The sequence below is a fragment of the Leptinotarsa decemlineata genome, unplaced genomic scaffold (genome assembly GCF_025532065.1).
Source record: "Leptinotarsa decemlineata unplaced genomic scaffold, Ldec_3_MD MMD2_tig00026314_RagTag_RagTag, whole genome shotgun sequence".
Classification (NCBI taxonomy): domain Eukaryota; kingdom Metazoa; phylum Arthropoda; class Insecta; order Coleoptera; family Chrysomelidae; genus Leptinotarsa; species Leptinotarsa decemlineata.
Window position 1 is genome coordinate 14,006,373 of NW_027412684.1, and position 27,784 is coordinate 14,034,156.

The window sequence follows — 27,784 nt, forward strand, 5'->3', positions numbered from 1 at the left end:
ATGAAGGATCAAGGATCTTGTTTCATGAAGTTCTTCCACTGAAACAGAACCATAACCACAAGGACTGCAACTCATATTCGGGGAACAAAAATGACCTGAGTTCATTGACCGCAATAGCAATACTTATTATTCCTATCAAAAAAGAGGTAGAACGGCGATCTTTCGTTGCTTGGCCTATTCTCCTTTCGAGTTCATGAACGAATAACAAAGACTTCGGGCCATAAACACCAGAAGTTTCAACTGCTACTGGATAGAACAGATAGTTGTTACCATGATTTTGGTATGTTTTTCATTTCAATTTTTCGCTGCGGTTCCAGCAGACTTCGAACTTTCTGCCAGATGGAAAGCCGTGACCGTGTCAACGCAAGTGAAGTCCCATACTACAAGTTTACCGTATTTTCACGGTCAACGCAGCTCTCAATTCTGGAAATACTGGCATAACAAACAAATTGGCAGACAAATATGCCAGAGAAGCCGTTGAAAGTTCCACATTACTACCCTTAATGCATTGCTGCACTCGACTCTTTCTGTGTAATGAACTTGAGAAAGTACGAGTGACGTAATCTTTCCCTACGAAGACAAAACGTCAGAAAACGCAATCCTTGAATATCAAAGATGAACAAAACTTCCTCATTTTTCGAACGTAACTATTTGTGTCACTGAAATTGAAAATGTAAAATTATTCCACTAATTGATGGTAATATTGAAAATAATTCAGAATCGAGATAATTCCTTATCATTTGTGAAATTAGTTATGAAAAATCATTGAAACGAGTGGGAAAATCGGTATATAAAGTTTGAACGTGCAACGGTTCCCTACTGATAAGTACTTTCTCACTATGAGTAACTACAAGTTTATGTTTGTGTGTGCTTTAGTAATCGTTTTGGTAAGTTTTGATGATTTTGTTCTCAACGGGATTCACGATGGTTCAAATGAAGCCCATTCTCCATATGTTTTATTGTCGCTGTAAGCGTCAAATATCAAAGTTTATTAAGAAAATTGTTAACTTTCGTTATCGCAATACTGAAGCATTTTTCACGGTTACAATTTTCTGTGATTGGTGGAAAAGACAATTTTGAATTTGGAGTACCTCTCTAAGGCAAAGGTTCAGTGTAGAGTCTATGACGGCATAAGTTTTTGGAATACTCTGCCTTGCATTGAATGATACAACGAGAATATATGAACTGAAACTTTTCTACTTGGTGATAATTCATCAATAGTCTATATACTTTGGATACTTTCTACAGTCCCATGATTGATCTCAGACTCTCTGCTAGAAGAGAATAGGATCAATATCAGTTATGGAGGAAGATCATATGCATGCTATCAGTATTGAATTTGAAACAAACAAGTGTGAGTTTCTATCAAAACAGGATTTGATTCTAGAGGGAACTGTCCTACACCATGTGGATGCTGGAAGGACTTACCTCGAGATGAATTTACGCCTGTCACAAGAGGTAATTGCAGTAAGAACTCTCTGCCCCACAAGTATGAGCATACATTTCGGCAGATCTGATTGATAAATCGATAATGGAATTACTGCTACAAATTTGCACTCTCAGAACCGTAATCATGAGGTAGTTGGATTGTATATTCCCTGGCATTTGAAACTTATCAGTTTGGGGAACAGAATTGTTTCGATTGGGGTCCGTTAATTCTTCAAGATTTTGGATTATCATGCACATGTACACGGTGTGATCTCTGTGAAAGTATTGGTACATGGGATGTTTTTTCCTCGCTTGAAGCTTTGTTCACGAGATGAAGCTTTTACTAGTTGCAGTTGAGTGGCGGTGAAATTGATAGAGTCCCAGGGATTTTGCTGTTTGGATCGGATCTTTCCTGCAATGACGAGAGGTAATACCTCTAAACCGGTCTGTAGGTAATCTAATCGAATAATTTCACCATTGTCTCTAGTTTTAGCGAGGTTTTAAGCAGGGAAGTAGTTGTTTTTTGGCAGGCATCTACCAGATTCTTTGTTGGAGAGATGAATATTCCGAGTTATCAATTCGAGAAATTTATTTTCTATTGAAAGGCAGCCTAATATAGCCTTTCTTGATCATCACCATCAGATGAAGTTCGAGATGGAGAATTCAATAACGTAGGAAGGTTAATTGAAGTTGAAGAGATAATATTGAGACTCATCGATGACTGTTGAAATAGCATATTTTTCATTCTCGACACTCAATATCATACCGGTTCACCATGCAAAGATCTTGGGCAGGTCAATGAAGGAAGATATATTTCATGGTTGCGTCTTTTCGGGGCTCACAGTTATTCGACTCAATGGTCATTATTCGACAAAATGCAGAACGATCATAGACGAAAGATGCTTATGAGCCTTTTTTTACGTCTCAAAAAAATAGTAATTATTTTTCTCATCAAACATTCACGAACGGAGTTTTCGAAAACAGCCATTTGTATATATTAGGCAAATGAGGTTATGAAAGATAAGGCCAAGGCTTTTAACTAGGTGATAATACATCAATGTTATTGAAAATATGTGATTATTATGGAAAAATTGCAAATTTATTATCATGAATCAAATATATGAATAATAGACCCAGTATTCCACTATTCCATCATGAAGATGCAATTCTAACAAGTTTTCCAAAAGAGCTTCAAGTTTCCAGAAGATCATGCAGAAGATAGAATACCTATGTCTGAATTCCAAATTGTATATTTCATAGGTTCTGTTCATATGGACTGCATGAATGGAATCTATTTGAATAAAATACAGAAATACTATAGAAAGAGACCACATAAAGAAAAGAAAAATGCCAATGGAAAAATTGAAGGGTTATCTTTTAACGCGTGATTCCTAACACGGGTTGGACGATAGCAAGTGAAAATGGAGCGTTCAGCCTGGGGCTTGAACCACCGACCAACACGGCGGTCGATTCGAGTGAGTTAACTGAGCACCCACGTTGAAGCGACCTGCTACTGACCGATTATATCAGGCATGAATTGCCCCTGAAGCCAACCTACGCCTAGCAGGGCGTTGATCTTTTCGAAACAGCCATTTAATTTTGTAAGGTCTACTTCAATAATTTCTAATCCTGAAAAAAAAGGAAAAACCGATTACTTTCAATGTAAATTTAGTCGAATCTTGATATTTTTTCCGTTGGAAAGTTGATAGGGAGAAGAGACTTTCTACGTCTGCACTATGCTAGTTCAACAGTCCCACTTCGTCATCGAGTCGCTGAGTTTTTGTTGGACGATGTTTGAAAATAACGTTTCACACCCTTCAGTCTCATCATCGAATGGACGTACTTTCGGTGTTTGATCAATTAGGCGTAATTAAATGACAATTGGGGCTTGGCCATTTTTTGAGAAAAATTGGAATTTTCAAACCATTAGGGGCAGGCAGATATATCTCTTCAACTTCATTGAAGGTTTTCTCGACATTCTCAATCTCTTAAATAGATTTATCTATTGTTTCCATTCACATAATAACATCAAAATGTCATATTGTCATCCAATCAAAGTTTCTTTCAAATTATTTGAATTTCAACGCTTTCTCCTTTTTTTGAAGGGTATCATGGTGGCCCAGACTCAGCAGGAAGGCATCAGGTTTGGAGTGGACACAGGTTTCCAGGTATTTTCATATGATTGATGCGTATTTGTGACTTGCAGATTAGTTTATATATCCAACCCATTTAACACCAAAGGATTGTAAGTCCTTAGAGGAAAACATACTGTCACACTATGTGAAGAACAAATTAATTTGGGAAAATATTTATTGGAAGAGGTGATTCCTTTGGTTATCCAGATTTAAACCACTCAAGTCTTGGACCAAAATTTGTCAAATACTATCGAATTCAATTCAATTCTTGAGTGTGTTGAGGCATTCAGTAATGTTTTTGAATAGATGAAGTCAACTGACGCATAAAATTCATTTGCATTTCGACTTTCTATATAATGACTTGACATTCTTGAAATGAATAACCCTGTGGAGGAATTTGCTAACTTAGTAACCATCTTCATCACTTGAGATCCACACCCTACATCCTTCCATTCTTCCATAATCCATATCTAAGCACATTCAGAATTACCAAAATGTATCTGATAGTTTTGAAGCCTCAATATTTCTTCAACAAACCCAACGACAAACCCAACAACTCCAGTGTAACAAGGTGTAAATCTAAGGAATTTTTTTTTTGCTCAGTCATCTACAGACATGGTCGGATAATTAAGACAGAGTGAAGCAAGTATTTCAAAGACCAGTTTCATCCACGAATACTGAAAAAATTGAAATGACAATCACTAATGGAAACTGATTGGATTCGTGATCAGTATATCTTTTGTTGTGGAAAAAATGTGAAAAATAAAAATCAATTTGCAACCTGTCATGAAATTACTTGTTGTTGAATGATTTTCATCATTCATCACTTGCCTTCACGTTGGATTTAACGCGCTGAGGTGTACTTTAGTTGTTCCTGTAAATCGTCCATACAAAACGGTTACTGTGGTGTCCAATTCAATCAGTTGTCCTTTTACAGAAGTTTCACAGCAATAAATTGGGTAAATACAACGTGAAAACCAATATTCAGGCCAACAAAACTATCAGAAAGAATCTAAGGTATGTAAAGGATACTAGATTGTACAATACCAGGGTTACAGCTGAGGTTACATTGCTACCAATAAAATATGGAATAATTTGAATTAATCAAATAAAGCCTGAATAGATACATACGATGACATCTTTCCTTACGAAAACCCCATCTATGGAATCGAAAGAAGACTCAATTAACGAATATCATGAAATTGGTTGTTTGTTTTTCTGGCAATTGTCACTTCAAGTTGAAATTAGATCCCATATCTAGCCAAATGTGACACACATGCTGAATCCCTCAAGAGATGAGATGAAATCAAAAGATGCAATCTTGCCAGGATCACCCTGGGCGACCTTGGGAAGCTGGCGCCGAAGAAATATATGGTGATGACCAGGAAAAAACTACGCTCAACAGTTGCATTTCTGACTGACCACTGTCAACTGAGGAAACACCTCCATAATATGGGTTTAGTGGACACAGCTCTATGCAGGATGTGTGAACAGGAAGATGAGACTGTCAGACATATCCTATGCGAGTGCCCGGAGTTATCGTCAATAAGAGAGTGTGTGTTCGGCGAGTCTTGGCCTGGTCCTGTTTTGGAGAGGATGGACGATGACCTAGGAGGACAACTCCTCGGGAGGATGTACAATGTGTCACATGTAGCCTAAGTGTTGTGGGCTTACACTCCCTACCCTACAGATACAGATACAGATATGAATCATTGCTCTTCTTCAGTCTGCCATAGGTATCAAAGGTGTTACACTGAATCATGAATGTATTTACGAAATCATCTCTAAGGAACAAGGTTTTGCTTTTTCCGAATTCGAAGTGCGGTTCATCAATAATCTCTCCTTTCTGGGAAAGAAAGTTTTTGGCCATCTACTACTCCATCTTTCTCTCTCTCTATTCAAAAATAATCACATCGCAGCATAGTTTTTTCTATTCCAGGTTCATTTCTTGGACTGATTTCTTCATTTCTTCAGAGGTTGATACTTTCTGAAAAGTTTGTGTACTGAATGCAGTGAATACTGCGAAACTATTTTGATGATGTATCACAAATGTAACGTTCCTTCGTTGGAGTTGTTTAACGAAGTGTTTCACAATCTTTTTCATTCATGATGCTGAATATCTCAAATTCTTTGTTTCCTTGAAAAATCAACTTCACTACGAGCTTCACACTGAAGCTGCATCAGCAGTGAGTTCTGGTGAGGTTTCTGTTTCAATGACATAAAATTGGAACGGAGTTTCGTATTTTTTCCTCCTTGTTCTGAAGAAAGTAAAACCGAGGTATATTTTTGTGTCACTCTTGACCATTCTATGTATATCTGACTCACTCATGAAGAGCCACTTTCTCAAGAAAAAAAAATATTTAGCTGGAATGAGAACAAAATAAAAGAGACGAACTAAATCATTGGTTATCTTAAAACGCATTCACTAAATTTTGTCCAATCAAAAGATTTAGCCACCCAAACGCCACTCAAATGAGTTTTAGAGGTGTTACTTCTAAAACACTGTACTGCGATGATCAAAATATCAAGGAAAATTACAGGATGCTCTGTTGCTCTGTTGCGCTTCAAATGGAAAACAAAATAAGCTTTCAACAGGGAAGTATAACTCTTTATCTGTGCAACATTTGAATCATCGTGAGCTTTCAATGAACAAAATTTCATTTATATAACCCTGTTTTCTCTTCTGAAGGGTTCAGTTGTCTGCAGTGCCAAAAAACGTCCTACCACGGACGAAATTATTGGAACTCCTGGATTGATGGATAGGCTGGCACTTAGAATTGATAGACTCTTGGAAAAAAAAATCCTGAGCTCATCTATCCCGACGATCAATTTGGGTATATCAATGTTCACTCCTTATACAAACCTGAAAACCATGATTCGATTAATGTTCAACAATATGAGGGTTTACTTAAAATCTCTAGGCAAAAAGAAGAAGTGAAGAAAATGATTTTCTCGTAATTGTGTATTCAGTAAAATAAAGTACATTGAGAATCGTTAACTTTTTTTGTTAAACTATAGCTTGCCCTTCAGTGTAATCTTTTCTCATCCGCTGTTTGTTAGAGTTGGACCTTTGACACGAAATTTCAATTGAGGCTTCTCTTATTATGAAATCAATAGGGTCTGTCAACGTTTAACTTCAGTTTGGTTGGAGATGGTCTGTTTTGGTTCCAAAACATTTTGTGAGGTGCCGAATATTCCAGATATTGAAATAAAGTTGGAGAGAAAAATGCTAAAGGAGAGACTACGGAAGAAAATAGTGTTTTGGCAGAATAGTACAAAGGAATAAAGTTTGGCACAAGCAAAAACGAAGAGAATTTAGGAATAAGCGAAAAATTATTATATGGAATTTTGAGTGGAAGTGAATCTCAGCTTTGACTCAATAATATAGAGATAGAGACTCATTTTAGAGCTTACAATGCCTAAATTAGAGTTTTTCCGAAAGGACATGTTTGGGCTGAAAATTACATATCACTGTCATATAATGATATATAGGATTTCCCAAATTTTACACTCTGAATACCTGAGAATTTCTCCAATGCCATGTTATCCTTTTCTTATTCATATGTTGGTTTTCCTTTCACCTATATATTGCTCAACTATGTAGGCTATGTAGGCATATGACCGGAAACAAATAATAGAATTGTTTCGGATGACGCGATGTTTACTACTAACGATTTATTCATATTGATTTTCCATGCTATGTAACAGCTCTGGTGTAAGTTATTATGATGGTGAAAGTAAACTGCTTTCAGATAATTATCTAGACTCATAAATGTGAAATTCACTTACTTAACACTCACTCAACTCCGTTTCTTTCTACTGGTAAGTCCTAGGAAGCTAAAATTATATATATATAGGTGCTTTTTGGATCTTAGATGCGCACTAAAATTAATATCAGAGATTGTCACAAATGCGCGTTTCATTGAGTAAAGACAAACAACAAATTATTTTCAAGTTTTTGTTATAGTTAGTGAACTGTATCAGAAATTATATCTGTTCAAGAATTCGGAAAAGTCTGGAATTTACGAAATTGAATGTAAGGACTGCGATGCAAAATATTATGGACAGACAAAAAGATCTATCAAAATAAGATATAAGGATCACTTGGCACACCTGAAATATGGAAGACCAGAAAAATCAGCAGTCGCTCATCATATTTTGCAACAAAACCATTCCATAGACTTCAGTTCATTAAGATTATTTAGACAAGTTAACGACAACAGGCAATTAGATGCCTAAGAGAGTGTACAAATCCACGATGGTGGACCAATACCTAATAGTATACTATATAGCTTGTTAAAATAATTATCAGATTTTCCTATTACATAAGGACACATTGTAAAATCAATTTTAGACACTTAAGATGCAGGTACCTAGAAGAGGTATCTATGTTATGAATAAGGTTAACACTGTACGTATTTTTAGTTCAATCATCAATCTCTTGGTGATCGAAACACGTGTCTAGGTATTAAAACAACGGTTTGGTGTTGGAATAAAACTCCGGTAATATTTATAACAGCAGTTATATATTTATACACAATTACGTACGTAAACTCCAAAAATAGTAAATACTTAGTGATGAGACTTCTTTTTCCATTCGAGAGTATACTGCAGTATGAAATTGAAAATGTTCAACAGCAAGTTGATGCCGATGACATACAAAAAATAATCTGCTATGAATAATCTGCTTAAGGTTGAGCACCATTGGAAACCGAAGGCATGAAGTCACACATACGTTTCATGTAGATGATCTTGAACGTTATATCTTTGGAAATGAAGATCTGCATCAATTCCTGAGAGTGGTGAAAGGGTATACGCATGATCTAGGTATGAAATTGCGGAAAGACACATGTACAACGGTCCATCACAAAAGAAGATAATGCTGGGATTTCGTAGAGGGTGTGTAGCTCGTAAACAAAAATTTCCTGTACCATCTGGATGCTGGAGAGACGTAAACTCTATTTGGGCACGGCACGGCCACAGCAAGTATCAGCAGGTATCGACAAAGTTGCTGCTATACGGATATTCTTGCGTTCCGATTTCACTCTATTCGTTTGAATTGGTGAAATGTGCCCGGGAGAAGCTGTACTAACACGACGAAAATACTCGAAAATGGTGCATCTCCATAAGAGATTACTTTTCACGGTTTTATTTCCCCCGACGGTAGAAAAGTCGTGGACTTTTTAGGTTAGAGTGTCTACATGACAGAATTATATTGAATGGGACTTGTAAAGTCACCAGGAATTCAAATATCCTTCTCTGCATGGTCCATGAAAGAGTAGAAATTGAAGCATTCTTTTTCAGGATAGCTGCCCAAATGGCTGATGAACTTGGTTTAGTTCTCCACACTGAATGGATGAAAAGGAATCTTGTATGTTAATGAAGCATTTTCTATTGGCGGAAAAATTACTGTTGTAGTCAATGTTTGGGTTAATAAACATAACTGACCTTGCATCAGGGAAATCCACTATTGAGAAGTGGTTTGCTTATGTTGAACGAGTTGACATGGATGCACGAAGTGACCACCCCAAAAAATATGTTACTGACGAAAACATAATTTTTAATGATCGCAAAGTGAAGTTGATCAAGATAGTTGAGGTTCCAAATATATCAAAGGAACGTGTTAGGCAAATGGATCTATGACATATCGACACTGAACGATCTAACGCCATTTTCCCTCAATGGTGTGGTCATTCCATTTGGAACGGAGGTGAAATATCTTGGCATTGTCCTTGATAAAAGACTTACCTGGAACGCTCACTTGGGAAAAGTTTTACACAAAGCCAGAATGTCTCTATGGACATGTCAAAGGATTTGTGGTAAAACTAGGGGTTTAGGTCCCAAACAAATCCATTGGATTCATGTGATGCTTGTCAGACCAATTATCACTTGCTTGGTGGCCGAAGGTTTTACAGAAAACACCCCAAGCGAAGCTCTCTAGCTTACAGAGATAGGTTTTTCTGGCAATCAGTGGTGCCATCAGTACCACACCGTCAGAGGCCATGGAGATCCTTCTAGATCTACCTCCTCTTCACATTTTTCCGAAGAGAGAGGCTAGATGGACTGCATACAGACTTGTGCACATTGCCAATTGCACAAATCAATTCAATGCAGAGTGCAACAGACTGTTGGTTGACATTGGAAGTCACAGCATATTGAGAACAGATAGTTGTTGGTTCACAGATGGACCAAAAACACCTTCCGGTTTCTGGGGTAGGTGTTTTTAGTCGCAGACCCAGGACAGAGTTATCTACCTGCCTAGGAACTTATGCAACTGTATTTCAAGCGGAAATTCACACTATTGAATTGTGTGCGGAGAGATTGGATAAATCCAACTTCACTCACAAGTCAATAAAAATATTCTCGGAAAGTCAAGCGACGTTGGAAGCTCTTGGCTCCTACCGAGCAACGTCTTAATTGGTAGCAAACTGCCAAAAACGACTCTCCTCGATAGGAAGACTCAACAAATTGTGTCTGGTCTGGATTCCTGGCCATACTGGCCTGGAAGGCAATGAAGCTGCGAAGGAGGGTGCTGCAAGCGGCTTTATCAAACCAGAACCTGTAATTGGCATCGCTTTGGGCTTTGCCAAACAAACACTGAACACCTGGATGGCAAGAAGGAATTCTGCCAGAATCTTTCAGGATTGGCTCACTTCAAGGCGTTTATTCCCCTTCTAAGCTTGATACCAAATAGTTGTTGGACTACAGTAGGGATGAAATACGATGTCTAACAGGTCTTCTCACAGGTCACTATCATTTGAATCATCATATGCAGAGACTTGGACTGTCGGAAGACAGTGTGTCGCCTCTGTCTGAAAAATGATGCCTGTCCCGCTGGGGACCAATTCAGGTTCTTAAAGTTCGGTAGATCCATACTCTCACCATCTGACCTGAAAGACCACCTACCATTCAAACTAATCGGCTTCGTTAAGAATCTGGTTTTATTTGTCTCATTGTGAGTAGGTGTGAGCCACAATAAACCCTTGTGGGTTGCGGCGGAGGGTTGAATAGATCCACTCACTTCAGATCTACCTACCTAGACATACCGTGCATAAATATTTGGATATGCAAATTTGAAATTCTTTCATCACAAAAAAAACAATGGATGAAACAGGGCTCCATCATTTCACACCAGAGTCGAAACTATCGTCATCTGAGTGGACTGCATGTGGTGAACCTACTACAAGCTACTACATACTACAAAAAAAATCCGCCAACGACTATCACATACCATCATTGAAGAGTTTGACAGAATCTCTTCTATTTGTCACAAATCAATAGGAACGATATCAAAATTGCATGACTTGGCTTTCAAGTTTCTTTCGCATCCACCGTAATCTCTAGATCTGGTCCTCAGTGACTTTTTACTTATTCTCAAACCTCAAGAGACTGATCGCTGAAAAAAAATTTAACGCCGATGAAGACGTAATTGTCGAAACTGATTTTTTCAGCCCAGCTATTATGCGGCACCAGCCTATGTTCATCGACAAAACGCGGCTCTTCGAGTTATTCATTACCATCTAAGGCACTTTTCCGGTATCGACAATGGAAACATCGCTTCTGGAAGGATGAGATGAAATCGAGAAGGGTAACCTTTTCCTTAGTAGTAACGTTCATTGAGAAAGGCGTGTAATCTAGGGCACATCCAGATGGATGTTGGACCAAGTCCCCATGCTTTATGAAAAAACGATTCATCAACTGGAGAGGAAACGCAAGACGCATCTATTCTACTGAAATAGATGGACTGCAATCGTTTGAGACAAGATTCGAGAGATAAAACACAGTTTGCTGACCTCGGAAGAAAATGGAAATTGAAAAAATTGTGAAAACCCTGTAACTACGAAAAAAACATGAAAACCTACGGGACCGAATCTACGGACCATAGACGAGATTGATTTTACTGGCTTCTCTGTCGTTTTCTCAAAAATTTCAAAATTTTCCTGCAACTGGAATATTTAATTTTACTGATTGATAAGTTTGTTAAACCAACAGATAATAACAGTAAATTTAAACTTCCTATGTTTTTTACTACATTTAATTGTTTCGTCCTGTAAGGAAATTTTCAAACTTATGTGGGACAATGTGGTCGAAATTTCCAAAAACGGTATACTGAACCTGAAAAGTCCTTCAGACTAGGAAAAACCATTCAAACCATTCCTTGGTATGCAACCACAAATTCCCGAATCTATTTACGAGCATAAACCGTGTGGGTGCAACCTGTTAAATGATCAAATCGATTTATAATTTACTCACCGATTTTCAAATTGGCATATCCACATTGTAAATTGTAAATTCAGGTACTCAATCAAGCCAAATACCTGTATCAATTACCTATAGGGGTATATAAGGGCTAATGTAATGAATCATTTTCAGTTTATTGTATTAGTTTGAAAATGTCTTTATAGGACGAAACTGCAGTAACATTAGTTATAAATAAAAGTGGTAGAAACATAGAAAGTTTCAATTGTTTTCTTCATTATGATTTCCTACCACGTATTAACGGTTACATACATCAATTTATTGATTGATAACAGCATTTCCTGTATGATGATTATACAGTGTCACACATAAAGTCCGCATCAAATGGAATTTTTTTTTGTTCATCTCTTCAAGCAACTTTTCATATCTCCATTAGGTTGTGCTTTGGAAATGATGCCAAATGACATGCATATGACCTATCAAGTGATTTTTCTTTCCTGTCAAATTTGACATTTTTTCCAAAAATTATTCAGAAAAGCAGTTATTGCTCGAAATTTCGAAAATCGGTAAAGAGAAAAGATGATTGTTTTTTCATTTTGTATCCGTATACCAATTTTTAGCTTTCTAGTACAAATTTAGTTTTCTTACAGTTTTTCGAAAATTTGACATTTGCCGATTTCTCAAATTTAGCCAAACCTCAACAAAGTTAGTGCTTTTTCACTAGTTCGGACTTCCAAGTCACGTTAGTTCACGACGTTTCGATTGTTAGTATCTACAATCGTCTTCGGGTGAGGACTGGACTGATTCCTCCGAGAGATGACTATTTATAGGTCGTTCGAGTACTTTCATTTATCCCCGCTTTCCATTTTCCGCTTCACTGATTCCGTGGGAGATGACCGTTTTGGCGGGAGTTGGCCATTTTTGCTTGATGATGGGTTTCCATATGTTGCGTATTTCTACGCTGGCTTGGCTGAATACGTTGTTGGACAACATGTATGCGGCTTCCTTGGATTTTCTCCTAAACCAATGTTCCTTTCTGTGCAAGATCTCAGCTTGGGACCACTCGATGTTGTGTTGATGGGTCCAAACATGGTCTGCTATTCCTGATTTGCTAGTTTCCCCTCGCTGTGTGTGTTTCTTGTGCTCGGCAATGCGAACATTCAATGGCCTCTTAGTTTCACTGATATAGGATTTTCCGCACTCACAGGGTATCCGGTAAATGCAATTCTTGGAATCGCTTCATGCCTAACTCATTTCTCCAACGCATTTTTATGACCAATTGCAATTGTAAATACAACTTATTTCGCAAAAATTCAAAACACCAGAAAAAATCATGCCAAAAATGATGCAAAGTTGATACAGTTTTTAAAAACAGATAAATATTCCACTTAATTTCTACTTTTTGCGAAAAAGCTTGATACATAAGCATAATTAAAAAACAATATCAATGAAAAGTCAATAATTCATTCTCTACTACACTTTTCAAACAGTTGAACTTTGATTTACTAATTACGACAAATTACAACGCAATTAAACTAAGGGAAGGAATTATACGGAAGTAATTTCACATTTACTAAATATCTTTTATGAGGTATGAATGAACAAAATTAATTCAGAAATCAATTTAGATTTTGTTGCCTAGAAAACTAAACCGTGAAAAATTCTAACAAACATCTGTTGAAATAAAGTTATAATTTAAATTAAGAACACTAAATCAAATCGAAACATATGCCTAAACCATGTAAATACCAATATAAATACAAAATGAAAAGTCACATTTCGGTGTGCCTTCCACCACGTTCAATGCAATCAATTGTCCTTTTTAAAACATCTTTAACTGCATTCTTTATACTACGGGGTTTCGTACTTACAACACATTCTCGAAAAACTGCCTCTAAATGGTTTATATCTCGAAAAGGTCTTTGCTTATACACCTTTTGTTTATAGTTACCCCACAAGAAAAAATCTTGTGGGGTTATATCAGGAGATCTAGGCGGCCAAAAGTGTTCCATATTGCGACTGATTACTTTGCCCCTAAATATTTCCAAAAGACGCTCTTTAACCACCCTTGTAGTATGAATAGGTGCACCATCACACTGATACCACACAACATTTCTTACTTGAAGGGGCATATTATCCAAAACTTCAGATAGTTCGGTATTCACAAAGTGTAGGTAGTCCGCAGAATTTAAACTATGTCTAAAAAAGTATGGTCCTATAATTTGATCGATTAATATCCACACCATACATTCGTCTTGAACGAATATTGATCTCGACATTCGATTACAAAATGTGGGTTTTCTTTTGCCCACCACCTGCAGTTTTGCGAGCTCACAACGCCATTTGAAGAGAAGGTCGCTTCATCTGTCCATAAAATTTGATAAGGAAAATGATAATTTTCTTCTTTTCCCCCTTGAAACCAAAAAGAAAAATACAAGCGCATATCGAAATCCCTTCCTTTTAATGTATTGATAAATTTCGGTTTATAAGGCGTTAATTTATTTTTGTGTAAAATACGTCGTACACTCTCTCGATTAACATCTGTTCTATCTGCAATATCTTGAATACTTGTTTTTTTATGTTCTACGATATCCAAACATATTTCAAATTCCAATTCTTCAGTATGTCTTGAAGGCTGACGTGCTTTTCTAAATTTACTCTCAACCGAGCCAGTAGAGTTGAACTTAGCTATTATCCTACTAACTGTTGACTGATGAATATTTCTTGCAGGATGTCTGGCATTCAAAATATCAGCTACTTGTCGGTGACCGGTATTCTCGCCGCATATTAAAACGATTTCAATTTTCTCTTGAAGATTCAGCATTTTTAACAACACACTAGACAACGAATAAACTATTTTAAATCTAAAACTGATAAAGATTATTTTGAGTTATTCAACAAATATCATATGACAATAAAATATTTTGCTTATTCAGTTCAGCACAATCGTTTCCACAGTACCCTTAGTTTAATTTCGTTGTAATTTTTCGTAATTAGTAAATCAAAGTTTACCTGTTTGAAAAGTCCAGTAAAGAATAAATTATTGACTTTTCATTGATATTGTTTTTTAATTATGCTTATGTATCAAGCTATTTCACGAAAAGTAGAAATGAAGTGAAATATTTATCTGTTTTTAAAAACTGTATCAACTTTGCATCATTTTTGGCACAATTTTTTCTGGTGTTTTGAATTTTTGCCAAATAAGTTGTATTTAGAATTGCAATTGGTAATAAAAATGCGTTGGAAAGATAAGTTAGGCATAAAGCACTAACTTTGTTGAGGTTTGGCTGAATTTGAGAAATTGGCAAATGTCAAATTTTCGAAAAACTGTAAAAAAACTAAATTCGTACTAGACAGCTGAAAATTGGTATATAGGTAGAAAATGGAAAAACAATTATCTTTTCTCTTTACCAATCTTCGAAATTTCGAGCAATAACTGCTTTTCTGAACATTTTTTGGAAAAAATGTCAAATTTGACAGGGAAGAAAAATCACTTGATCGGTCATATGCATGTCATTTGGCATCATTTTTAAAGCACAACCTAATGGAGATATCAAAAGTTGCTTGAAGAGATGAACAAAAAAAAAATCCATTTAAATCCAATTATTATGAAATGAAAATATTTTTGGAGGAAAATTAATTTTTGGTTTTTGGCAAACAGTGGCATATGCATATTAGGAAAACAATGGAAGTTTTTCCAAAATTTGTGTGAAATTCTTCTGTTAACATTTCAGTCTTTCGTTACGTTCATTATAGACAAAAATTCTCTCACTACAGAAATTCATTCTACAATTGAATGAACAAATGAAGTTGAATTTCAACTCATCTTTTATTTATTATTTGCCCTACGAAGGAGTTTTTTCAAATAATGACTGTTTTCTTTTTCAAGAGAAACTCCAAACCGAAGGGGAAAATTGGCGAAAAAGTACTTGATAAACTAGATGATGCTAAGGATTACGTGGGATCCATTGGAAAAACGATAGGAGGAGTGTTTTCTAAGATCAAGAAAGCAATAAATGTATGAAAATAATCCAGAAAAAACTTGGGGAAATCCTCGCTGACAACGAATATATATTTGCATTATAAAATTTCCAGTATTTCACTGAGTTCAACTGTGTTTCATTTTTTCCTGACCTTGCATGATTTTTATACAGCTTCACTTTTTTTATGTTTCACAAGAAGTATGTCTCCAGCTCAAACAGCATTCACAATTTTTTAATATATCAATAACTCACACACACAGGCTCAAAAATATCCAGCAAGACCAGTCAAACTTCCAAAAAGAATTGAACTGAACGGATATAATACCTTCATCCTAGACAAAAACAAAACCACAAAACTTTGAATTTGATCCACCCTCGAATCAAAAAAAATAATGACCATCCTTTTGAGAGTCTAACAAATCTCAGTTATCCTACAAACAAAATATTCAGTTTCCTTCAGAAACAAGGCATAAATGTGTCTACAAGCTCAAGTTTGAAGACAGCAATGCTTCATATATAGACCAGACTGGCCGAAGTTTCAACCATAGATTCGAGGAGCATTATAGAAGATACAGATTGAATAAACTAGATCTCAACTACGCCAATCATCTCATAGAAAACACTCACAATTTCACACAAAATCCTGAAATTCTACACATTGAACCAGAAAGTTTGATATCAAAAATATTGAAATCTATAGAAATAAAAAAACATTTTGCTTATGGAAACAACATTGTTCTTAATGAGTAGATGGATATTTATAATGTCCCTTGATGCACCTCTCTACCTACCAATGCAACTTTTGGTATTAAAGGAGATGACGTCATATACCTAGTTTAGTTTATGACTCGCTCAGGAGATGACAGTGTTTCGAAACAACTGTTTGTATCAAATGTTATTTTTGTGTAAATTGTTAAGTATTATCTTGATCCTGCCCATCCAATCAACATGAAGAAATCCAGTATTCTTCAAATACTGAAAAAGTGCGTATGCTTGACAAAATAGGGTCTGACACACACACACTTTGAAATAAATTTTTACTTTTTTGTTGTCCCTACTTTTCATATTTCATCACAGACATGGGTTATGCAACATTAGAGCATCGAATTATGATCGTTGAACAAATAACGGTTAACGATAATGATGGTCAGATTTGTTAAAGCTGCTTACATGTGACTGATAAATTATTCTAAAAAAAGTCAGTTCAAAAAATTTCCATAGTTTGTATTTTCTCGAAGATTCACAAATAGACACAAATAGAAGAATTGCGTAACAATCCCCTTTGTTTGAATACGCAAGAACAGTTGAATAGATCATACTAATCTTACCAATTCAAAATCAACTTTTCTCAACATCCCAATTGAATAGTTCTTTGATCACTTTGGAATACTTTTAGGTACTGTGGTCACTACATCCGTAACTTGTCAAACTAAATATGTATTATAACTAATGGTGACCTTATATGAATGTCAAACTGGTTCTCTTCCTTTTACTCCTCGTACTCGCCACTCAGCACGCTGAAAATAATTTCATGAAAAGGTTTCAAACAATATGTTGATATGTTAAACCCAAAGGGGTACTTATGTTCATGTCTACCCGCAGTAGTGTTTTACTAAGGTTTTGTTCTTCGATTTTGCAGGATCATCTTGACAGTATCATTAAAGACTCGAAAAACTTCAAATCTGATATTATAACTACATCTATAGGTATACCGCAAGGAAGTGAAGCAGGCTCACTGTTCTTCGTTATGTTTATGTTTGTGAGAAATACTCGCTTACCGGACGTATTCTTCTTGCAATATTGTATTAAAAAATAGACCAAATAGTTCTCACGAATACCGATCCTTCGACACTACTTCGGATCTTAGCTCGGCAGGACTTTGAAGAGTTTTCCTGTTTCACCCACATGATCTATGGTCGAGCAATAAATCGAAACTGATCTGTCGTGCGTTCAAGAAAATGGAAAATCCAAAACTGGAACACTAAAACTTATACCGTCGCGTATATATATATATATATATACGCGTATATATATATATATATATATATATATATATATATATATATATATATATATATATATATATATATATATATCGATTTAATTCGTGAGGTTGCAGTCAATAGCTGGGCTGTTACAAAGAAAACTCTTTGTTATATGTCAAGCTTTCGGTATATTTCACACCTTCGTCAGGACAACTACAATAATAAGATTATATGTATAATCGAAGACTAGTTCATACAACCTGTTTCTTCTATAAAATCTTAAAATACGAAAAACCTCCTTATTTACACAAAAAAATCATCTTTAGAAGCCATGTTCATAATGTAAATATTCGTAGAAGAGGAATTATAACTATACCCTCCCATAAGAAAGAGATATTCAAACGTTCCTTCACATACTGCACGGCAAATCTTCTGAACAAATTTCGGATCACTGACTTCACAAAATCGATGGCGTCATTCAAAAGAATGGTAAAAGAGAAGCTATCTCAACATTAAGATATTTAGTACTCACCTGACAGTTTTCATAATATTCGAAATATAATAATCTCAATCTTAGTCTCAGTATATACATTCTCCCTCTGGGCCTCAACAGCACCTGAACTCGTATCAGAAAGCTGACAATAGGCCAATTAATCTGTATATCACAAAATATATGTATTATTATACTGGTCATGTAATTGTGAATTCGGATTAATAAACGTCTTATTATTATTATTATTATTATTATTATATATCTTGTAAAAAATATATAAATATGGAGAACTTACTAACGTGAGAATAAAATATAAAATGGTTCAAAAACAAATAGAAAAACATTAATAAATGACAGTTAATGAAAATTTTGGCTGACAATGTCAAGTGGGAAAATTCTGAATGATACTCGAATTACTAGATTTTATATTTTCTTTATCATATTTCAGTAGGTACGTGTAAATTTTGCTGAGACTATCAATATCAGTTCGTTTATTCATTGAATGTTCTTCGTTATCAATATGTATCATTTCCAAAAATATTCTTTTCGTTGTATTGGTTTCTCTATCTAAAATATTTGGATTTTCAAAATTCATTTTATGATCCTCCGAATTAACATGTTCTGTTAATGCACAAGAATTAACATTTCGTCTACAGTCGCTCTTATGGGAAGTGATGCGACTACTTAGAGGTCTAGATGTTTGTCCTATATATGTTTTAGAACAATCCATACAAGAAATTTTGTATATTAAATTGGATTTTTGTTTATTTGAAATTGGAGCTTTTACTTTACTGTATAATTTAGATATAGAAGTGACATTTGTTTTAGATATTTTGAGGTTATTATTTCGAAATACATTTATTAATTTTGGTGTCAATTCTTGAATATATGGGAGTGATTTATATATGAATGAAGGTATAACGTTGTTATGTTCAACTTCTTCATTATTCAAAAAAATTATCTTTCCCTATTCCATTCATCAAACGTTTTGTAGATGATTTGATTCTGACCATACCTACAGATGGAAAAGAAGAAATTTTGAATGTATTCAATTCATATGATCTCAATATCCAATTCACTATTGAAGAGGAAATAAACAACTCAATTCCTTTCCTCGATATGAAGTTATTGAGATCAGAACAAAATATTATCATCACTGAATGGTACAGAAAACCAACATCAAGTAATAGATTTATTAATTACCATTCCTATCATCCAAATAAAATGAAAATCAATTTAATAAAATCATTAAAAAACAGAATCATCAAAATTACCCATCCCGATTTACGAAACCAAAGTTTGTCTAATTTCAGTAAAATTCTGATCCAAAATTCTTATCCTAAATCTTTAGTAAACAGAATTTTATTTTGTGAAAGAACAAACTTTCAAAATAATAATGAAGAAGTTGAACATAACAACGTTATACCTTCATTCATATATAAATTACTCCCATATATTCAAGAATTGACACCAAAATTAATTAATGTATTCCGAAATAATAACCTCAAAATATCTAAAACAAATGTCACTTCTATATCTAAATTATACAGTAAAGTAAAAGCTTCAATTTCAAATAAACAAAAATCCAATTTAATATACAAAATTTCTTGTATGGATTGTTCTAAAACATATATAGGACAAACATCTAGACCTCTAAGTAGTCGCATCACTTCCCATAAGAGCGACTGTAGACGAAATGTTAATTCTTGTGCATTAACAGAACATGTTAATTCGGAGGATCATAAAATGAATTTTGAAAATCCAAATATTTTGGATAGAGAAACCAATATAACTAAAAGAATATTTTTGGAAATGATACATATTAATAACGAAGAACATTCAATGAATAAACGAACTGATATTGATAGTCTTACAAAATTCACACGTACCTGTTGAAATACGATAAATAAAATAAAAGATCTAGTAATTCGAGTATCATTCAGAATTTTCCCACTTGACATTGTCAACCAAAATTTTTATCAACTGTCATTTATTAATGTTTTTCTATCTGTTTTTGAACCATTTTATATTTTATTCTCACGTTAGTAAGTTCTCCATATTCATATATTTTTTACAAGATATATAATCTAATTAATGTAGTTGTCCTGACGAAGGTGTGAAATATACCGAAAGCTTGACATATAACAAAGAGTTTTCTTTGTAACAGCCCAGCTATTGACTGCAACCTCACGAATTAAATCGATTTATAGTTAATCCAGTCACTAATTATTCTGTTATATATATATATATATATATATATATATATATATATATATATATATATATATATATATATATATATACCACCCTTGGTGGAATCAAATGTGTCAAATCACTTAAATACTTACCGTGGAATTATCTATGGCATTGATGACTTTTTCGGTTTTTGACCTGAGCCCACTCGATCTGAGGCAAATAATAGTCAGGTCCTCCCATGAATTATGGTGTTCCATAAACTTTTTCATTTCCGATCGTCACACATATAATTAGGATTCAGTCTTTTGTATCAATAACTGCTAAAGATGATGCTTCATTTTATTAATTGGCATTTTTTTAGATAATCATACAAATGATTGAAAATATTTATGACTGTAAATTCCACATTTCTTTAAATATAAGTATATTTTTCAAAATCTGTAGTTGAATATTGTTTGAATCTAGTATTGTAGTCATGTTCTAGTGTTTTGAAAAGTTCATTATTTTCCCTAACAAATATTACTGCTTCATATATATACAGTCCAACAAGGGTAAGCACATTCAACTTCTGAAAGACAATATGGATCCCTGGGGAACACCAGCGTTTATGGTGAAAGTATTCGAGAGATATTCATCGACGTTCACTTGCGGGGAACGTTCTTTACGAGCCATATACAAAAATTATCCGCAATGACAAGCAATAGCATCGAAGTTTGGCCAGCAAACCCTCATGCCACACACGGTCAAAGGCCTTAGAAATATCAGGCGAAACAGTTCTAGATTCTCCATGTTTCCCGGATGCGTTATTCAAAATATGGGTTACATATGATACAAGGTCGCCTGCTGATTTTTTTCCAAAAGCCATATCGATGATCGCTCAAGATGTTGAAGCCTTCCAAGTATTTGGGGATATGTTGGTTAAAAACTTTCTCCGTGCTATCACTGATAGCAAAGCAACTGCCCTTTTTGGGAAAAGGCTGAACTCGAGCAATCTTCCAACAAGAAGGAAAAACCCCTTTCTTATAAGACAGGTTGAAAAGTCTGCCAAAATACTGGTGCGAGTTCATTTGCGTACTTTTTAAGTACGATGACGTGCACTTCATCAGGGCCTTGTTGATATTGAGCTGTTTCCGGCATTGTGGATTCTAGTTTGGGAATGGTGAGTGACACCTTTCCCAGAAAATCGACTGTGGAGTGGACGCAAATTGTTCAGCTAGTAGATTTGCTTTTTCAATGGCTGTTGTTGCAATTGAACCATACGCTTGTATTAGTGGTGGAATTGTGGATTTTGTAAAGTTCTGATCAGCAGCTTCAGCTATCGAGCAGAAGGATCTAGACCCGTTGGGATTGGCAAGCAGTTTATCCCCAATTCTCTGATTGTGAAGTTCTTTGCTTACATTTATCCTAAGTTTGCAGCTGTTGCTAGCATTAACCAACCTAGTTTGGTTTTAGGCACTGGGATTTTTGCACCACTACCGGTAGGCGAGATTTTTCGAGGCGACAGCTTGCTCGTAATATTTGTTGAAACAAGTTTTGCTGTTAGAAGATCGTTTCATTGAAATGGAATATATGTATCCATGTATGATAGAATAACTTCCGTGACTTCACAAGCACAAGTTGATGGATTTTTAGAGCAGAAACAAACATCTAGCCAGGGAAAGTGTTCATGATATACTGTTTGGAACCTTTGGTGTATTAATATTCATCTGGTGAAATATGATATCGTCTTACTTATATGGCCGAGAAGAACCACGTCAACTTCGTTATTTGGTATCAGCTTCTCGGTGGATAATGTATAATTTCAAAAAACGAGACACTCATCAGTCCCCTACAATATTGTCTAGTCAAGTTCTCATAACGCCGCTTCATTGTCTTGTAGCAGACTTTGCATCGGTTCTATCTATATTTAAACTAATCAATAGAGTTTATTGCATGATTTTCACTATAAGGGTTTTACAAAAACCGCGACACGCGTTTCGCGTGTTTTTTTTAATATGGATTTTCATCAAGTATCAGCCAGTTCTATTCAACTATCTATATTTATTCCATCATGCGATATCATCCTGAAAAGTTATGATAAATCCTTCGTTTTTGTCCTGAGTCCACTCGAGAAAAAATATTAGTCAGGTGCTTTCATGAATCGTGGTTTTATTTCTGAGCATCACACATACAATTAAGATGTTAGTGTATTGCAGACAATACCAAATTTATTATAAATTAGATGTGAAAAATCGAATGCATAGACCAAAATACGAAAAGGACTGTAGAATCGACAGAAGCTGAAGTACATTAACAAAAGTAAATTTCAAGGTGGTTGACAATGTTTCGTTGTGTATTTCATCAGTTCGGACTTCCATTGTCTAATGTAATATAAATTGATTTGAAATTCCTGAAAAAATATTAAAAAGATTAACCAAAAATAACAATTTTATTTCAACAAAAAAACAGGAATCACGAAGAAATAACATGAAACCAAACAACAACCAAAAAATAAAAATTGACTTGTTAATAAAAGCTGAAAATTAAAAATTCTTATTAACAAAAAATGAAAAATAAAAAATGAAAATAAAAATTAGAAGATTTCAAACCAAGTTATGTCATGACGTTTCGATTGTTAGTATCCACAATCGTCTTCGGGTTTTTAATATTTTTTCAGGAATTTCAAATCAATTTATATTATATTAGACAATGGAAGTCCGAACTGATGAAATAACAAAAGTAAATATTTGAGACTCAGGCTCGATCAGTCCTTGAAGTGGAAATCACACATTCAACATGTGTTAGAAGAGTGTCAAACAGGCAATAAGGCACTGGCAGGAAAACTATTCTAAAATTTGAAAAATCAAATCACTTTATTCCTTTAAGACGTGGTAGTACGGTCGGGATTTAAATGAAGAAATCTACAAAAGGAAAATAACAGTACATCAAGGATTATATAACACTACTACATGTTTACATAATAACTATGCATGTACGAGTACATCGAATATTGACGTACATAAAAATACAGATTCACATTAAATAAAAGTATTCATTCAAAGAGTATAGACATTTCTCAACCTGATATCCTTTGAGATTTTTTTGAAAGTACGTTCATATTTTGAGCTTTTGATGGACGAAGGTAAGTTGTTGAAAATGTTCGCGCCGATTCGAGCTGAAGCTTTATAGGAAATATTACGTTTAGAGAGTGGCAATCGTAAATTGTCCTTACTACGTACGTTGTATCTGTGGAAATCGTTATTTATGAAAAACAAATCCCTATTTTTGAAAGAGTTTTCAACTTTCTACGACTTTCTGAGTGAAAGAAAATAAATACTTCAGAAACAGCTACTTTTATATAAGCATTCAGTTTTTCAAAAACACTTTTTCCTATTCAGTAAGTACTCTTACCAGTCGTTATGGAATTAAATTAGATATCATTCAAAGGATGTCTAGAAAGAGTTGAAATTTCACTTACATGGAACACTGTTATTCCATACGACGTTTCGGAATAAGACGCTTGCATTGTTCCTTCTTCAGCACCAATCAGGGTAATTTTACAGAATGAAGTATTCAATATACTCATGAAATTATTACTTTACTAGCTTTTACTCGCTGCTTTGCTCGCATTTATGCCACTAAATAAGTGTCAGTACAATAGAAATGAATCAATATGAGAAATAAATTTCAATGCTTGGCTGGGATTATCAATTTTTAGAAATTATAACATACGATGAAGTTTCGAAAATGCAAAATATGCTGTATTGAATTGCAACAACAAAGGTTAAAATATATTCCACTGTAACAAAAATAACCTAACCTAAACTAACCTAACCTAACAAAAAAATAAAAAGAATGAAATAACAATAAATATAGAAAAATTCCAAACAGGTGAAACCATAGTCTTACTTCTAATACGTCCAAGAACTTATGTACAAAATTTAATGATGATCGGTTGAGTAGTGAAACTGTAACAAACAAACTTACATTCTCATTTATAATATTAGTAGGGATAGTAGGGATGTCACAACTGAGTTAATACACTTTGATGTGAGATTTCTAATTTCAAGTGGGAATCTCATACTGAGGTGTGTTTTTTGAATACAATTCAATCCCATTCAAAGGAACATTGTTTCAATTGAAGGGGGTATATTTTTAGGAGAGAGTAATTTTTGGGAAAAAAAGTTTTAGTTTCCTTTGTCCCCATTTTTACACGAAAAATGTAGACATTTTCTGATGGAGTAAAAAACCTTTCGTCTTTCCTCTTCTGAATGTTTCTCTCCTGAATCTCTCCTTAAAATATAATCCTTCCAAATTAATAAAATCATATTGAACAATAACCAAATAATAAATCGATTATGATTGCCTTGCCTAGTCATCAACTTCAGCCGGTACTCTCAAAATCCTCAATTAATTTCAAAACATTGCACTCTAAATTATATCTGGGGCTCTGGAACAATCCCAATGAACATTTTCTTTGAATTTGGTAAACTCCCGTTGAAAATGAGGAGATAGGAACTGAGTCTATCATACGTGGTTATACGGCAAGCTCTAAGGCCGGTGACATACTTAGCGATTTCCGAGCGGTTTTTTCCAGTACGGTTTCCGTGCGGAAATTGCAGTGAGTACCTGACAGTGACCGCGATTTCCTAGCAGGCCGGGTTTCTGACTGGATGGGAAATATTTCCTTGTCGCCCTCTAGTATCGTTTGCGCCTTCAAAGCAACCACTATGAAGTCAGCTGGTGCTGCTGTTGCTGCTGCGATATCCCAATATCAAATGGTGGTATCCCTTTTCGCCTTGGAAGCAGAAGCCGTTCTTGCTGGAAGACGCCACCCAATGTGGTACGACCGAAAGAGGAACCAAGAAGAAAGTTTTTCTGTTTTATACAAAAGTCAGAGAATATGCAGACAAATTTTTCACTTATTACCTAATGTCCATAAAGTCGTTCGATAAACTTGTGGCAATTGTTCGACCTTCGCTACAGAAAGATTGCACCAGAAGAGTACCTATCAGCGTTGAAGAGAGGCTTACTGTTTCATTGAGGTTACTTCAAGTTTATAAAATATTGTATTGATCACTTATTTCTTCTAGCGGGAGACATGACCAGCATATGAAAATACATAAAAACAAAATATATATTTGTACTACATACTCGCTTTTGTCCCACGCTACGAATTGAAATTTTCTTTTGCTTGCTCGAATCGCAACTGAAAAACCACTCGACAATAGCCAACAGTGTCAAGTCCCATTCTTTTATCTGGGGTCGCCCTCTACTTGGTCGCACCTGCCTTCCGATTTTCGCTCGGTATCCGACGACTGGTCGGCTGTAAAAAATCGCCGCTGTTAGAAATCGCACACACTGTAATATTTCATTCAAATGCAGGGTTTGACATGAAAATAAAAAACCGCTCAGAAAACGCGCTGGACAAAACCGCTCGCAAATCGTTAAGTATATCACCGGCCTAAAGTCCCATAAGCATTTCTATCCAAGCATAACTCAGAATATGGAAATGCAGCTACCTTTCCTGATAGAAACAAATGATTCCTCGATTTACTCCATCTGCAAAAGTTTTTCCCAGTGCAGGACTCAATGATCCATGGGGGAATGATTATTCCCCCATGGATCATCCTTCTAACTCACAATATAGCACATCTTGTATTTCATCAGTTCGGACTTTCATTGTCTAATTCAATATGAATTGATTTGAAATCCCTAAAAAAAATAAAGATTGAACGAAAATAACAATTTTATCGAAACAAAAAACTGAAATTACCTGGAAATAACATACAAGCTACAACCAGAAAAATAAAAAATTGAAATATTAATGAAAGCTGAAAATTAAAAAATATTAGTAACAGAAATGAAAAATAAAAATGAAAATAAAAATTAAAAGATTCCAAACCAAGTTACGTCAAGACGTTTCGATTGTTAGTATCCACAATCGCCTTCGAGTGATAACTGGCTTCATTGGTTTTAGCGGGAGATGACCGTTTGGCGGCAGTTGGTCGTTTTCCGCTTGTTACGTATCTCTACGCTAGCGTGACTAAATGCCTTGTTGGACATCATATACGCGACTTCCTTGAATTTTCTCCTAAACCAGTGTTCCTCTTTGTGGATGATTTCAGCTTGAGCCTATTTGATATTACGTTGATGAGTCCAAACATGCTCTGCTATTCCGGATTTGCTGGTTTCTCCTCGCTGTGTGTGTTTCTTGTGCTCAGCAATGCGAACTTTCAATGGCCTCTTAGTTTCACCGATGTATGATTCTCCGCACTCGAAATCCGAATCCGAAATCATCCACAAAGAGGAACACTGGTTTAGGAGAAAATTCAAGGAAGCCGCGTATATGTTGTCCAACAACGCATTCAGTCAAGCTAGCGTAGAGATACGTAACAAGCGAAAAACGACCAACTCCCGCCAAACGGTCATCTCCCGATAAAACCAAAGAAGCGGAAAGAGGGGATAGGTGAAAGGTAAAACCACTCGAATGACCTATAAATAGTCAGATCTCGAAGAAATAAGTCCAGTTATCACCCAAAGACGATTGTGGATACTAACAATCGAAACGTCGTGACGTAACTTGGTTGGGAACCTATTAATTGAAATTTTTATTTTTCATTTTTGTTAATAATATGTGCTAATTTTCAGCTTTCATTATTATTTCAATTTTTTATTTTTCTGGTTGTAGCTTGTATGTTATTTCCGTGTAATTTCAGTTTTTTGTTTAAATAAAATTGTTATTTTCGGTTGATCTTTTAATATTTTTCAGGGATTTCAAATCAATTTATATTATATTAGACAATGGAAGTCCGAACTGATGAAATACACCACGAAACATTGTCAACCACCTTCAAACAAAATTGCACATCTTCTCATCCTAAATGAAAAAGGTTCACACCCACAACGAAGAGATAGTTATTATCAATAGGTACTATCACACTACCCCACCCACAACAAATTTTTTGGAGATGTCTCCAAAATGCACTGGAGAAATATAGATTTCCTGATAGTACGTTCATCCACACCAGGGAAGCATTTGCAATATACTTCACCCTGAAGCACTTAATGATTAGCAGCGATTGCACGCGCTTGTGTGTATATTTATTATTAGCATTGCACCCATCTGGTGCCGGGGCAGCTCGCTAGTTGTTGCAAAAAAAAGACAACTGCTTGTATTCACGAAGAAAAAAATTCCGAAAATATTTACTGCAACAGGATCTAGTTAGGTTGGAGGACTGGGCAAAGGATAGTTGGATTAATTTTTAGTAATAACAGACTCCAAAAGCTATGTGCATGTCAAAATATATAATAATTATTTGATTATATCAAGTGAAGGCAGCTCACAATTCCGGCTTGATAAGCATAATTGAGTAACGGATTAGC

At 35.1% G+C, this 27,784-nt stretch overlaps 1 protein-coding gene across 1 annotated transcript in view; it reads left to right on the top strand.

Annotated features, from left to right (window-relative positions):
- The first annotated feature begins 780 nt into the window (after positions 1-780).
- LOC111501985 (uncharacterized) overlaps positions 781-27,784 on the top strand; it is a 34,144-nt gene continuing 7,140 nt past the window's right edge. Inside the window, exons 1-2 of the mRNA XM_074181497.1 lie at positions 781-887; positions 3,534-3,596. Of these exons, the coding sequence (XP_074037598.1) occupies positions 840-887; positions 3,534-3,596 (111 nt within the window). The 5' untranslated portion in view covers positions 781-839. The remainder of the gene's footprint in view (positions 888-3,533; positions 3,597-27,784) is intronic.